The sequence below is a fragment of the Sander vitreus genome, chromosome 6, assembly GCF_031162955.1.
Source record: "Sander vitreus isolate 19-12246 chromosome 6, sanVit1, whole genome shotgun sequence".
NCBI lineage: Eukaryota > Metazoa > Chordata > Actinopteri > Perciformes > Percidae > Sander > Sander vitreus.
In genome coordinates, this window is record NC_135860.1 from 29,106,531 (window position 1) to 29,122,289 (window position 15,759).

The window sequence follows — 15,759 nt, forward strand, 5'->3', positions numbered from 1 at the left end:
AACTTTGTTTTAGTAATGTTGTGGAGCGAGCTAGCTTCTTCAGTGTCTGCCCCCGAGCACCGCTGACTATGGAAGGACCTCGACAGTCAACGCACATGTAGGCAGAGCCAGCAATGACTACCTGTTGCAACGCTAATAAAAATAGTTGTTCTGGGAATTCACTCCACTTCAAAGTAAAGTTGTTGCGTGTCTTTTGACAAAGTTTGGACCGTAGATTAATAGTGTAACATAAAGCAGTCTAACAAAGTGCTCCCCAACATGTGTGTAGTGGTAAAGCTGCATCTGATCACGGTCAAACAGACAGACAGCATCCTCCCAGTCCCGTCCCCTCAGCTCAGGCATGGAGCGGGAGTCTGTTCACACCCACCTGGACGCTGATCATCCAGGTTCAGGCTCAAACAAGGTCGATGGAAAGCCAAACTGTCCCACACATGCATTACAAACTTTCAACACATGCTGGCACACACTGCAACATGTTACCATAGTGACACACACTCACACAAACGGCGTGACATATTAACTAAAACACATCAAACCTCTTTAGATTACTGACAGAGTCATGGTATAGTACAACAGAATCAACACAGAGACTACTATGCAGTAGACTTGTGGCTATACTGTGAAGTAAGGAAGAGAGTTTACACCATTTCTATCAGTGAAATTGTGTGTGTGTGTGTGTGTGTGTGTGTGTACACTGACTCTTGTTCTTGCACAGCAGGGAAGAGCTGATCCAGGGTTCTGTTTGGACCATCCTGCAAGGGGGCACAGTCTTGTCCTCCGCGGATGATGACGTGATCACCATGGAAATGCTCGGTAATTGTTCAATCCAGCAGGGAAAATACGGCCAATCGCAACACTTTATTGGCGGGTGGGCGGGGCTTGTGGGGGTTTAGTCTGTCATGAGGCGCGTTTTCAATCCCAGAGTTCACTTCAAACAGTTTACATCCAACTAAAATCAATGAATCTTGAAATGGTGGGAAACCAACCAACCAATCAAAAGGCACCGTCTTCTCTGGCTTGTTTCTTTTCTCTTTTTTTTGTGACTGTGGTTTCTAAGGCAACCAACTGGTGTACAGGCAGCTTGTCTCTCTGAAGTAAAAATATAAAGGATGTAATCTTCTGTGGAGTTACACTATAGATATAGATCTCTCATTCTACATATATATTCTGTTGCTCTGTGGGTTTGGGAGGAGGGGGGGGGGAGAGAAATAGAATATTTGGTTAGTCAGGTTAGCTTTTTGTTTCGTTGGTTTCGGCAGTTTCATGCATTCTTTCTGTGTGCTGGAGGTTCGTACCGCTCCAGGTCGCTGGTGACTGATACTTTAAGTAGTCAAAAGTAGGCCTTTCTTCTACTACAGTATGTTAACGAGTGGCTACTCTGATTAAGAGTTTGAGCTAAATGTCCAAGGACTAAAAGCATAGACTCTACTTGTTTATGATAGGTTCACTTAGTCCCGGGCAGGTTGAACCAAAAGTACACAGCTAATATTTGTTCAGACATCTTAGTAGTAATCCAGTACAGGGTTGGTGTGTCCAGTGCAGCCCTAACTGTAGAATACAGTGCAGGTAGTATTCCCAGGTCAATTTATGGTTTCAACAGATCTCATATCAGTCCGCAGAATAAGTTCATCCAATTTGTGTTCTTCCAGACCACTTGCAGAACACAGTAACTAGCCGCAAGTGAAGTCTGTGCTAACCAGGCTCGCCCAGCATACTGCCGGCCGGGTGGGCAGAGCGAGGTAGTGTGATAGCAGGGGTGGCAGAGAAGGAGGTGGAGGGGGAGTTGGGTTTCCAGCTGCCCGCTTTTACCCCATCCCTTACTCTAAAAATAGCTCCAATTACTGGCGCTTTCTGGGGGACTCGTCACTGGACAGAGTAGGGCAGTGTGGAGTGATGTTACCACTCAGATTAATCCAGTGACACACAAACACACGCGCACGCGCACACACACAGCAATGTCACAGAGCCTGCACAGCCAGAGCTCCACTGTGTGTGTTGCGGTCACTCAGCTCCCCTTCGACCGCCTACAGCAGAAGGTGGCTGGCCTCTGCCAGGGTGAAAAGGAGCCCCTTTAAAAAAGCCAACAATGTAATCCCCATACACTACACAGGATGTCTCTGTTGCACAAACGCATGTAAACAAAGCAATCCCACTGCAACGTGTTGATTTACAGTGCAGTTCCAGAGAAAGTCCCTCCTAACTGTATATATCCACACTCACGGGCCGACAGGAACTCGTTCCTTTGTAGGGGGATGAAGCTGGGAGACAAAAGTTTAGATCCAGTAGCTGGGGTTAGACGCCAAATGTGTCCCCGCGGTGAAGACATACACAGATCAAGCCGCTGACGGCCTGCATTGTACTTCCAAACTGCGATGGTGTCTTCTGTTTACCAAAGCACAACTCGGTCCAGGAAAAGGTCCGCCTCTGAGGTAAGCCCACTGAAATACAATCACAGACAACGTCTGAAACATCAACGAAGCCAAAAGTCGAGAGTCGTCTCAAAGTAAACTAAAGAAACCAAAGCCAGTGAAGTTCCTGAGCTGGCTGTCAGACGCCTTTGATCGCTTCTTGACGCGCCTCTTCTTCCGTCTGCTTCCGCTCTCTTTCTTACATTAATGTCCTCCTTTACTCGTCCTTCTTAGAATCGGGGGATCATTTTTATTCCTTCAAGGTGGAAACCTTCACAAGGGCGATTTCGACTCATGTTTCTCGCCCGTTTCCCTTTCCGTGCTTCTCCGTTAGACGGAATCTGTGCTCCTCTCCCACACAGCTCCCCCACCCTGCGATAGGGACCGTACCAAGCCGCTGGCGGGGGTCGGAGCTGGTCAGTCTGGCGCAGCTTCACATACAACTGGTAACACCATTCACGTACACACACAGGGCGAAAAACACCACAATGGGGACATTTCACCGGGGATTTCACATTAACCATCACTCGCATGCCGACTGGTTTTATGGAAAGTTAATAACAACCCGAGTGAGTGAGTTAGCAGGACAGTAACCTTCCCTCGGACCACAGTAGTCTGTTCCAAGCAGACCTCTGCTGTCCTGGCCATTTATAGTAACAGCGGGATATACATACTGGAACTTTATATTCACTCATACATAGACAACCTTTACTTAAACACGTTATCTAGTTTTATGGATAAAGCTATGTTACATACGTATAACCACTTCCTTTAACAGGTATTTCTTTTCTAAACTTGACAGAATCACATTCTAAAATACATTGGCAATATTTTCAAAAGGTTTAGAAAAAAAAATAGCTTTAATTGTAAATGAAATACAGTTTAGGACCTGAAAAAATATATTATGGTGTGCGTACACCAAGTGCATTGTGCAATGTTTCTGGGTGAATGGTACAGATAAACGCCTTTAAAATGTGACAACACGTCTTAATACACAGGGTGCCCTTATATCTCATTAAAATGACTAGTTTAGAGTGGACCCAGTTTCACACAGCACACACCGACGTTGATTGTGGCCGTTTTATAACCTTATATGTGACTCAGGCAAATATTACAGACCTGCACTAATAATCAGAAATCAGCTTTATTAATAGCCAAGGAAGTGTAAACACATACATAAACACATCATGAGCGGACAACTAGGTTTTATTGTTGCCACCGTGTTACACACAAAGGCTCATTCTGTTCATTCAGTGTTTCAAAATGTTTGAACTTCTCTTTACTCGGGTAAAGGCAGCCTCTACCCTCTCCCTCAGCAGCACGCACCCTCTATGGGCTCTGTTGCTACCCGACGCGGCGGCAGCTGCTATGCAATTGGCTACATAAAGTCCCATCCTTGGCTGTTATTGGGTAGCGGACGAGTCTGTGGGAGGGGCGCTCGGCTTAGTTTCCCAGTGTCTCTCAAACGGCGCGAGGCAGGAATGACGCGGAAATAGTTTGAAGATGTCAGGTAGAAATGGAAAGAGGGAGGGGGAGACCCGGGGGGTGGGGGGTAGGGGAGAGAAATAGGGGTGGAGATACAGCCGGGGCAAAAGGCTTCCATGAGCAGCACATGGTCTGCACTGAGTGACTCTCTACAGCTGAGATGAGCGGCTTCTCCTCCTCGCAAACCAGCCAAAGCTAAAAGTTGTTACTGTTGCTATCCGAGCATTCCGGCTAAATCAGGCACAATGCTGCCTGGGAACAGCTCGGCGCACAGAAACCAGCTCTCAGCTCCTTAAAGGAAAATGTACCCTGCACTGACAAATGTGTGTCACTTGAGTTCTTTTGAATGTGATCTTTGTATTTAACCTGTGCACATTAATCAGTCGGTAATATGTCATAAATAAAGTTCACTGAAGCTTACTCGACTGTACAAAAGGTAAGGTCTCCACTGATAATCCTGTACTCATGCACATCAGACTGAAACCGCAGTATGTCAGTCATAATTCGCTGATACTGTACATAAAGCCCAATAATGGCAAGCTGCAATAACAACACGTGTTTTAAAATGTGGACAGCATCTTTAATTAATTGTACAGTATCGTTATAGTTTGCAAAAAATGGAGCAAACTTCAGAAAGTGTAGTTACTGCATTCTGGCTTTGTGATGTCCCTTTGACTCCGGTTCCTGCAGCTTTCCTTGGTAATCTACTCAAGATCCAGAACCCATGGTTCAAATCCCTGCTCTCTCTCTCACACACACACACACACACACACACACACACACACACACACACACACACACAGACAGACCAGTCACAGCTAAAATAAGATAGCATAGCCTAATAACATGCTACAATTATAGGGCTTGCATTAAAAGAGAGAAGTCATAAATGAGCAGAAAGTAACATTATAGAGCAATACAGCACAGCAGCAATGCACGCTAACAATGGTAATCACATGCACATGTATCTCTACAGGTGGTCTGCTTCAAAAAGGCCTAATGCCTGGCTCAGAGTGACCAGGTCTGTCTGAGTGGGAGCCAGGGTAATGTAAAGCATGCCACATGCACAGTTCCATAGGAAGACGACGGATAGCGCCATGAGTTTAGTGACTCAGTCATTTGCACCCTCGAGGCTGGAACTATGATCCAAACCATAATTGAACTTATTCTGTGTTGAAAGGTTTAAAGACAGCGCTGGGTGCAAAGTGATTGGATCTCGAGGTCTGTCCATCCACACCAGAAGTTGGACTTTGTAAGCTGCTATGGAGCAGTGGAGATAATAAATAAATCCCAAAGTGAAATCCATCCAAACAAAGGTAACGTGTGCTATAAATTCAACACAATTACAGCTAGTAGACACAACAACAATCCATCACATCTCCACTTGTATCACCATGAATAGTCACAGAAAAATTAACTTGCTGCCATTTCTTTCCTGAGAAATCGTAAAAAAAAATATATTTCAAATGCTAGATTTCAGTGTTTTCTGTGCTTTGTGTAGCCTAGTTGTTGTTATGTAGAGCCCCTTTTGGATAACTCGGTGACTGTTTAGTTGATTCAGGCCCAAACATAATGTTGCATAGTTTCTATACTTGCTGAACTTAGTTACCAATACTTCTTCCCATCTAATAAAATAAAATGTGCTGATCATCCCATTTATCTCAAAGTGTGTGCAGAAAAATATAGCAGCATTAGGCACTGGCCTTCTTCACCTTGACTGTATATGAACTCGCAGTAACACAATAGGAGTCATCTTGTTACTAGTATTTTTACATAATGGACTTTATGGCCATTTAGTAGGGCTGGACAATATATCGATGTTATATCGATATCGCGATATGAGACTAGATATCGTCTTAGATTTTGGATATTGTAATATCGTAATATGGTAAGTAAGGTATCTTTTCCTGGTTTTAAAGGCTGCATTACAGTAAAGTGGTGTCATTTTCTGAACTTACCAGTCTGTTCTAGTTGTTCTATTATTTACCTTTACCCACTAAGTAATTGAATCATTTCTGGTGATTATGTATCTAAAATCTCATTGTGTAAATAATATTTTGTTAAAGCACCAATAGTCAACACTACAATATTGTCGCAATATCGACATTGAGGTATTTGTTCAAGAATAACGTGATATTTTATTTTCTCTGTATCGCCCAGCCCTACCATTTAGCATTGCCTGCTACATCATGTTACATTTTGACTTTGGTTAAAACTGTTGATTTCATGACTAAAAGGTGCAAACAAGACAATGAAAAAGATCATGTTGGCTCTTTTACCTTTTCATCAACGTATCACAGGGAATGCACGCAGTGAATACAACATAAACAAAGGAAATACACGGGAAATATGTGGTTCAAAGAACACATCAAAACCTACAAAGCGGAACTCCTGACCACTCGCAGGAAAAGGTGTTTTAAGGTGCAAAAAAGCTGTGCAAATTGATCTAGAACTGAGTCCGTGCAGACTGTTGCAGGGATTGATGATAATTTGACACATTTTTTAGGCCATAAACAGTCCATTTCAACTGTACATGCACACTCATTTTGATTTTGTCAAGTATCTTTCTGCATGGGAAGACATGCCATCAGATACCCAACCAACAGGACGCAAGAAGGTGGCTATGAATGTGTCTTTTTGCACTGAGGAAAAAACATGGGTCGTACTGCATTTCTTCTCTCATCATGCCATGCAAACCCCACAATTATCTCAGCTCCACAATTACAGACAGACAAGCAACAGGTGAACAACTCTGTGTGTGTGTGTGTGTGTGTGTGTGTGTGTGTTCTGACTCTTGTTCGTATTGGGATGACAGGACATTTACGTAGTACAAACGTATGCAACGGCTGACCTACACAACTGATCTGAAGTTTCTCTGTTCATTATAAGGAGGTTTGTTCACTAAAATGATTATATTAACTGTTACCCACCACAGGCCCTTCAACACAAACTATACAAATTAACATTAAAAAAACCAAGTACATTTTTTTTCAAACAGACAAAGAACTAGGACTAACATAAATTCCCCATGGTGGAAAGAATAACGCAACATTTATATATCTAGTGTACAAATCATTGGACTAATATTTTGGCACCTATCAAATGTATTTATATGATAATATACATGTTGACTTAATGCCCTGCTGTAATCACCAGCTTCACAACACAACAGAAATGATTTCAAATAATTTACTGGAATTTATATTCAAAAAGTTCTAATGACAAATGTTAAACTTGGATTTAAATGAGGAAAGTATTATATACTCTGGGCAGCTGTAATTTGCAGTAATAAATACATGCACATTGGGGCATACAATGAATAAGCACTTCATGTGTTTAAAGCTCTGAACATAAATATCAGTATCTAAATGTGTTTCTCTTTCTGAGTTTGTCTTTACATTTTTTTTTATTGCAGTTTAAATTCACTCTGAGCAGCTTAGTTTTTTTTTTATTTCTTTATATATGTTCGTTGATTTAAAATACTAAACTTGTAAACCTCATTATAAGCTCTGTAGTGATACAGCACATCGCTGCTTCTCAGCAGCGACTTAAACAGGCTGTGGAATGAGACGCAGCCGTTTCTCTGTCTCTCTGTTGATAGTTGGGAAATGCATTGCTGTGTCTGTGTCTATATCACTGATTAGTATTTCCCTTCACCGAATTACTGACAAGCTTCCACCAAATCACGTTCAGCTGTACTAACGACCAGACAGCGGAGATTACAACGGCAGCGCGAGGAGGCAAGCAGACTCCAACACTCACGTGCCTTGCAGCAAAATTCCACCCGGCAACTATACACTGTACCATGGCAACAGCTCTGCCATTGGTCCCCGGTGCGTTTTCAAATGACCAATGGGATGGCCAGCCGCGGGTGATGCTTGTTGCTAGGTAAACATGATGCAGAGGAAAGATAGAGGAGCAGAATTACCATGCTGCTACTGCAGGGTGCTTTTCAGCGAGGAGTGGAGGAGGGAGCACTTCACACTCGGAGATACCCTTCTCACTTGGCGGTGCCAGAGAGACAAAAACAAAACGAAGCAGGAATGACACAGGCAAAGAGGAATCAAATATAAGACTAGGTTAAAGCCTGCGGGAACGCTGCTGACAAAGCACGCACACACACGCACACGCACACACACACACACACACACACACACAAATGCCATCGTGAGCTAACAATAAGCTAGCTAGCCTGTAGGATAATGAGCAATCCGTTTGCCATTACTTTATTCAAATAATGTTTATTGACAGGATTTACTGAAACACTAAATTTCAAGAAAAATAACAACACTGTAACTGAGTGAATACACTTAAATAGCCTCCTAATATGTTCCTTACTTGTATTAACAATGTAGCTAAAGTTTAACAGCTAAAAAAAGCCATTTAGTCTGTAGTAGCTAAGTTATTAGTCAGCTCAGTCACAACCCCTGTTCATCAACTCTTTCTGTCTGAAGATTGTTTAGATAGGAAAGGGATTCTGGATTTCAGACCAAAACTATTCTGTTTCAACTGTAGGTTACAGTTTCTCAACCTTAACTGACCATGACATTATTTCTGGTTCTCAGGTTGCATGTTCCTTTGAGAATGGCATATTTTTGTATTCCGTTTTTATTGATATTGGTATGTAGAAAAACGTATATCATATACAAGTGGCTGGATCAAAGCAGGCAGGAGGCTGTCTACAGTCAAGCACAGTGCTGAAAAAACTGGTTCAAACTGGGAGGGCAAGTGTTACAATGTTTCACCAATTCAGACCAGACTCATGATGAACACATTTCAAAGGATATTTAAACCTTTTTAACTCTTAAGGGAGACAACACACGCGCACACGCACACACTCACACACACACACACACACACACACACACTTTCAATTGTGGGTGGCTGCATACAAAATCTCTGAAGCTTTCCAAAACGTCACCGTTTTCACATAAGAACTAATTCCTTTTAAGCATTCCCCAACCCATTACAGTTCCAGTTTGTGGTTGAAGATTAAAAAAAAAAACTATTTGAGAACCTATAATAATAAGCATATTAAACATGATGACGCACTGCTATCCAGTAAATTAAATTACCCAAGAGTATATAAAATATTTACAGTATATGACATGCATACAATTACATGCTGCTTACATGTTAATGCAATAAGTCAATAATACAAAAGGTCTTTTCTTTTAAAAGCAAGTTTATTTGTATCACACACTTCATATACAAAGTGCTTTACATAATCAAGTTAAACATTAGAAACGTAAATAAGAAAAACAAAGTGGTCACATTCTGATGATAATGCATGCATACTGTCACTTCAGTACAATTTTGAATGCAATACTTTTACCTAGTATTAGAGTCATAACCAATGAGTGTACTGTCATTTTGGACTTTTTGAGAAACATTAAAACGTATCTCCAAATAATGTTATGGTAGGAAATCAATTGAGTCAAAACCACAGTATTTACTCTTCATACTTCAAAAGTATGCAGGCCATTGGAATGTTTTAAGATTATGTGTATATGGGCCCCCAACTCTTACATGTTCAGGCATTTTGGATGATTTTATTGGTGTTGCACAATATCAGACACATCCACGCAGACTTACAAATACCTCAGTATTTATAGAATTCTATTTTCTTTATACCCTCAGTTTTATTTTTTCCCCTATAGATATAATAACATATGTACCCATACATGTAAACCACAGCCAGTGGAGGGCGTGGTTAGTATAAACAGGCAAATGTGTAATTCTTTTTTTTTTTTTCAAATGTAAAACATCTGCAGGATGAGGTCCATGGACGTATCAAAGTGGCACATACAGTGACTCTATTCCAGAAACATAGTTACTGTTAACATTTCTATAAATATGATTTTTTTTTTTTCTTCATACTGACCCTCGTTTACCGATCATCAACCGTTAACCAACAGGCAGGCAACTGAGGCTCAGACTTTCCCGCGGACAGCTTCGGACTTTTACCGGCCGCGCAGCCACGATGTTGCGTTCACTGTCGTGGCATCCCCAAGTCTCCACCGCTAGTTTAGCTGCGAGGTTTTCAGCTGTGTGCCTGCCTGGCGTAACGTTACTCCATAGGAGGACGGCCGATTCAACCTGCCAATCCTCATAATAATAATAATAAGCTACCACAATAAAAAGAAATGAACCGTTTAAGACATAGTATTAATCGGTCAACATTAGCAGTTATTATTAACATCCCTAAAAGGAATGTTTTAAGTTTCCATAAAAAGTAATGTATTTTAGTAAGCTTGTGTTGGCTTCTACTGGCAAGAGTAGATGTTTTTCAGACAAACGATACAATAACAATTGTATACAATAGACAATAACATGTCAATCCCATGTATACCTTGATGATATATCGAACTGCAATCCTGTATGTAGGACTAAAGTGTTTTACTGATAACTGTGAGTCTCTCTGGGGGCCAGTCTGCAAGCCTTCATGTCCTGCCACAGGAAGCTGTAGAGACGTGCTGGTGTTATCCATCCACCATCTCCAATATGACAACCACTAATGACGGACATTTTGTACGCTAATATCTGACATTGCTTTGGTGGTGCAGGTGTACTGTTCCATGTTGAGTGTCGGTGGCGCCGGCAGGGTTCTGTATCATAGTACACACAAGAACTGCCCGCCCGCTGGAGCGGTTTCCTGCGCCAGGAATCAGCTGCTCTTATAATATTTAATGTGTATGAGAGTGTGCTCCTAGCGTACCTTTATCATATCACGATGACCAGATCATGAAAATATTTTACTGAAGCATTTTGTAAGAGAGAGAGTTTCGAGTTTCTGCGCAGGAAAGTCACCGGACGCCACAATCTTCTGAACATAGTCATACTGAGAGACACAGAGAGGGTTGTAAATGTAGTTACTTTTCCCATGTGATTGCAGTAGGCATACAATACAAAAAACAAAATGAGAATGAATCAATTTTTTGAATTCTATGAATCGATTTTGAATCGGTAGAGCTTGAATCGCGATACGAATGTGAATCGTTTTTTTGCTATGCAAGTCTATGCAAAATCTTTTGATTTTTTAATAGACCACCAGATGGACAAGAACCAAAGCCCCATCCAACGCCACCACTTCTTCAACGCAACGCCTATCTACTGGCACAGGGGGGAAACACTCGGGCTTGTTTGGATTTTTTTTTTTTTAAACCACTCGCGACCGTCCTGGTCGGCGCTAAGCCTCGGATGCAATGTCGGTGCCTTTGCAAAACAGTTAGCGGAGAAAGCGGGAGGGGAGGGACGCGGCGGATGACAGGCTTCATCCCACTACTGTACATCCTGTGAGCCAGACATCACATTTCAACTGTAGTTAGAGCTGTAACAATTCCAAATGTTGCTGTACAATTGATTGTCTCCAAAATAATTAACAATATAATTGTCTCTTTCAGTCAAATTTTTTTAATATTTATTTATTACTTTTTCAAACTTTTGAATGAATCCCAGGAGACATCTTTTGGTTACATGACTGTCATGTGACCCAGATAATGTAATAACACAGGAACACAGCCTATGAAGTAGACCACGCCATGAACGTGTATAGGGTCAGTTGCCAACAACTAGCATAGCTTTAGCGCAACAGTCCGACCAATAATCACCTATATGATTTCAATTTGGCATATCTAAACAAAATCAACAATTACCATCAACGGTCATACCCCTTAAGACCTTAGCTAATGTTAGCAATTAATTGTTACAGGCCTAACTGTAGACAGGACTGGAATAATCCAGCTTGGCTGAAAGACCCAAAGAAAGCGTTGTGCTGTTTTTACACCTAAATACTTTAGTAAATACATGTAAAGTTCAGCTATATTAATGTAATTTTAGCAACAATTTGTAGTGTTTGTAGAGGGGATACACAGGGAGACCCACCACAACAGGTATACCTCTTTTACTGAGAATGAAGTCATGCTCTGATTGTTGATGAGTTTTAGGTGTACGTAGTCCAACTCTTCTCACTCAACACATAGCACATGATGACAAAAACACTGTGCATCTCAGATTAACATGTCCAGTTCATTAAAACAGAAAGCTGGTGCCAACATTTGCTTCATCCCTGTTATAGCAAAAGGGTTCAGTTGGGTCACTGTTCTGCTGTTACAGCCGGTCCATATGAGTCTATACACAGCTTTGGTCCAGCTGTAGTCAAGACTGGAATAACACATGTACACACACACACACACACACACACACTATACAGGCACTGTTGCCAGGCGAGACATGGTCAGGTTCAGCATGAGGCCCAGAAATAGAGTCCCAGTAAGGACAGGTGGAAGGGTCACATGCAACAACCCCTCGCCCAAATTACCACCACACATCCAGAGAGAGAGAGAGAGAGAGAGAGAGAGAGAGAGAGAGAGAGAGAGAGAGAGACTGACAGACCTGAAGGGAGAATGAAGCCAGACGAGCTCAGAGGCTTGACCAGAAAGTGGATGTGAAATCTATGACATTACTGTGTCTGTCTCTAACAGGGCCGACTGGTACTACACTTCACACTGGTTGACTGGAGACATTTTGTCTAACTCAGCACACATTTCAGGCCCCCAATTTAATTTCACCTCAGCTGCCTTCATCATGATGTTAAATGATTTTGATCTGATTTATGAGTCGTTTGGATTAATGGTTAGGATGAGAGATGTATTGGTTGGAATTAAAGGACAATTCCGGCGCAAATCAGTCGAACGACAAACGCCGTGCTTGAGCTATGTTACTGGTTACTGGTTGCACGGCGTTCGTCGTTCGACTGGTCGTGACTGTTTTCCCAAGATGGCGCCCGCCTGTATACGTGAACGGTACAGTCTTTCTAAACTATCTTTTTAATAAACTGTCTGTACACGTACGAAGTTCTCAATGCTTCGGTTTGCATGCAGGGACCCTCATCATGCTACCGTGGAAGTGTGGTGCTATTTTGAGCCTTGTTAGTGGTACAGAAATAGCGATTTCTTTTTACTTTATCAGTGCCCCGAAGGCTAGCGTTGTAAGCTAATCAGCGGTTTGCGCTAGCTTGTTTCAAGCTAGAGACACATTCGATTAGCATGAAAACAGATCCCAGAGAACGGTCGACTCGGCACACACGTGTTATTAACCCCTAGGTTCATTTTGCGCCGGAATTGTCCTTTAAGAGCAGGTCTCTGCACAAAAGGATTCTCACAAACAGAAAGTAAACAAAGAATATCTTAACTCCACTAACTAGCTCTTTTTCAGTGCTTTCAGCTAGGGGTGCAAGATATATCGACTCAATATCATTATCGCAATAGATCGAAAGTGTCGCAATAAGTATGCAATATTTAGTTTATTTTGTGGAGCGCTGCGTCCCGTCCGTTGGCTGTGTGGCTCAGTTGTGTTTGATGTAGAGCCCGCTTGAAACGCTATAATGATCATGTTTCATTGGCCAGTTACCGTGCCACTTGCACGTGTTAGTGCACGTCAGCTCACGGGTCCACTACGGGACAAACCCTATGGAGCGTACCACGTGTCCACTACGGGACAAACCCTATGGAGCGTACCACGTGTCCACTACGGGACAAACCCTATGGAGCGTACCACGTGTCCACTACGGGACAAACCCTATGGAGCGTACCACGTGTCCACTACGGGACAAACCCTATGGAGCGTACCACGTGTCCACTACGGGACAAACCCTATGGAGCGTACCACGTGTCCACTACGTGACAAACCCTATGGAGCGTACCACGTGTGTGCATATTTCGACAGAGTGACGGTGTAAGTGAAGAAATAGATAGAGACAACTAAACGGAACGAATCAGAGAAGGGAAAGAAAAGTTGTCCTGTTCTCTTTATTTATATATTTGATACTGTCCAACCAGTAAAACATGTCCTGACTGTCCAATATGACTGTCCCTTGTGACCTTGTGTTGTATTTGTTATGAATCTATTTTGATGCGATCGAAATTAATATCGATATCGCAATATCACATTTTGTCACTACCGTGCAACCCTACTTTCAACAGCATCTTTAGTTTAGTTTCAGTTTATCCACGCGTCATCATCGAATCATTAAAACACAATTTCCGACGGTACGTCTCAGTTTCCTCAGCAGTTTTCATGGAGATAATGACAACTGACTAAAGATCACGCTCCAAGATTTCGTCTGTTTCTGTTTAGTCTGCGACTGATGCTCTCAACTGCTTTGCGGGGATTCAAACCAAAAACAGACCTGCTGTGACTGTTGAGCCTTTTAGGGTTCGTCTAATTACAATTCAACCACTGAACGTTTTTTGAAAACAACATTGTTCTTTTGAGTTTTTGTAAAACTATGCTGCGAGTTACAGCCGACCACTAAGCACGGACTAGAGAGAGACAACGCAGACAATAACAGTGTTAAAAACACGTTCATTTAAGTTCAGCAATTTTGCGTTTCATTTGTTAGAATTATTATTAAATTGTTGTTTTGTATCAGATGCAAAACCAACAACATTATATAGACATTATAAATCAGCCGCCCTGCTCTCTAAATATCAGCATTGGCCAATGAAAAAACCGCAAAGGCCGAGCACGAACAAATACCTGCACATACAAACCCACATCTACCACTGCACCTTCTACTGTCAGATTGTCCACATTAGCAATCTGCCACAAAGCAGTTTCCTCCTTTGACTCATGATTGTGGGATCGGTTTTGGATTCAATGCTTGGGTGGTAATGTAATCAACAAAAAGAAAGGGCTGTGTTTTTAAGACAAGGAAGACAAAACTGCTTTTAGCAGCAATGTTTAGCAGCACTTTTACACACATATATACAGTATAAAGCTAATACTATAACCCACAGGGTTACAGTTGTGGTACTGGCCCTTCACTGATTGGGAGATAATCACACACTGACACTAAAACACAAGGCTGAGTCTTTCCACACTTTGTGCAACCCACTGTTTCTCCCATAATTAATCTCAGAAAACTCTTGGCTTGTGCCAACAGTTTGACTCTTTCTCCATTTTCATTAACATTGATGCCATAAATTTGTCTTTGAGCAGTCACCAACTGATCCCTGAGGCTGAAAGATCTCGGAATGAAGATTCAGATTTTGTAGCACACGCGCACAGTCACGCGCCCTCACACTGCTGTGAGGCTGTAGTGGAAACGTATGTATCACGGCCAGGCTTGGAACGGCGAGGCTAAACGGAACGGCACCGAAAAGCCTTAATGGAGTACTTCCGGGACACTCCCACGTCCATTATGGGTGAGTCCTCCAAATCTCTCTTGATTGAATGCAGCCTACATAAAGACAGCGAGCAGACAACTTGCGTTCAGATATCTGCCATTGGTCCCACAGCAGGCTGTGCCTATGTCTCGTGTTGCAGTTGGCACCGTTATCAGGTGTGGTTCCAGGTGTGCTGTGGGCGGGCACACAGGTGGCCCATGCTGGTGGCCGCCCTCCGCAGCCCCCTCATGTCCCTCATTGAACACAGGGAAAGGCATCACCTGCCTTCATCTTTTTCTTCTTTGTTCACAATCGAAAACGAAGCTGCTGAACAACACAGATGCTGCATAGTGTTTCTTATTTTCCTCAATTAAAAGGTTGCGGTTCATAAAATGCAACCCCTCTCCTTATTGTGCGCAGAGACACTTTTGTGCATTTGCTGTGTCAAAGTTGTAACTTTGTCCTGTTTCAAACAAAAGTTCCACAAATGGCTTCATCTAGTCAACATGGTGATAGTAGCTGACCTTGCTGGCATTGTCAACACTCTACGAGGTGGTTTCACAATTTAGGCCTAGCCTGCATCAAATTAAAGCATGACCATACAACTTTTCAAAAACAAAATAACACTGACTGACTCTTACAAATGAAGAGTTGCATTCTTTAGCAATACGACCAACTGTTGCAGTACCCTCAGGTAT

The 15,759-nt window shown here is 42.3% G+C and overlaps 1 protein-coding gene across 2 annotated transcripts in view; it reads right to left on the minus strand.

The window, feature by feature from the left end:
- The window catches only part of dyrk1b (dual-specificity tyrosine-(Y)-phosphorylation regulated kinase 1B), a 61,259-nt gene that overhangs the window by 32,636 nt on the left and 12,864 nt on the right, over positions 1-15,759 (minus strand). The window contains exon 1 of one of the 2 annotated variants that reach the window (XM_078253626.1): positions 700-2,789. The exons of the other annotated variant lie outside the window; for it this stretch is intronic. Within the exon in view, the coding sequence (XP_078109752.1) occupies positions 700-802 (103 nt within the window). The 5' untranslated portion in view covers positions 803-2,789. Of the gene's footprint in view, positions 1-699; positions 2,790-15,759 lie in introns of those variants that run through there. 2 annotated transcript variants of the gene reach the window in all.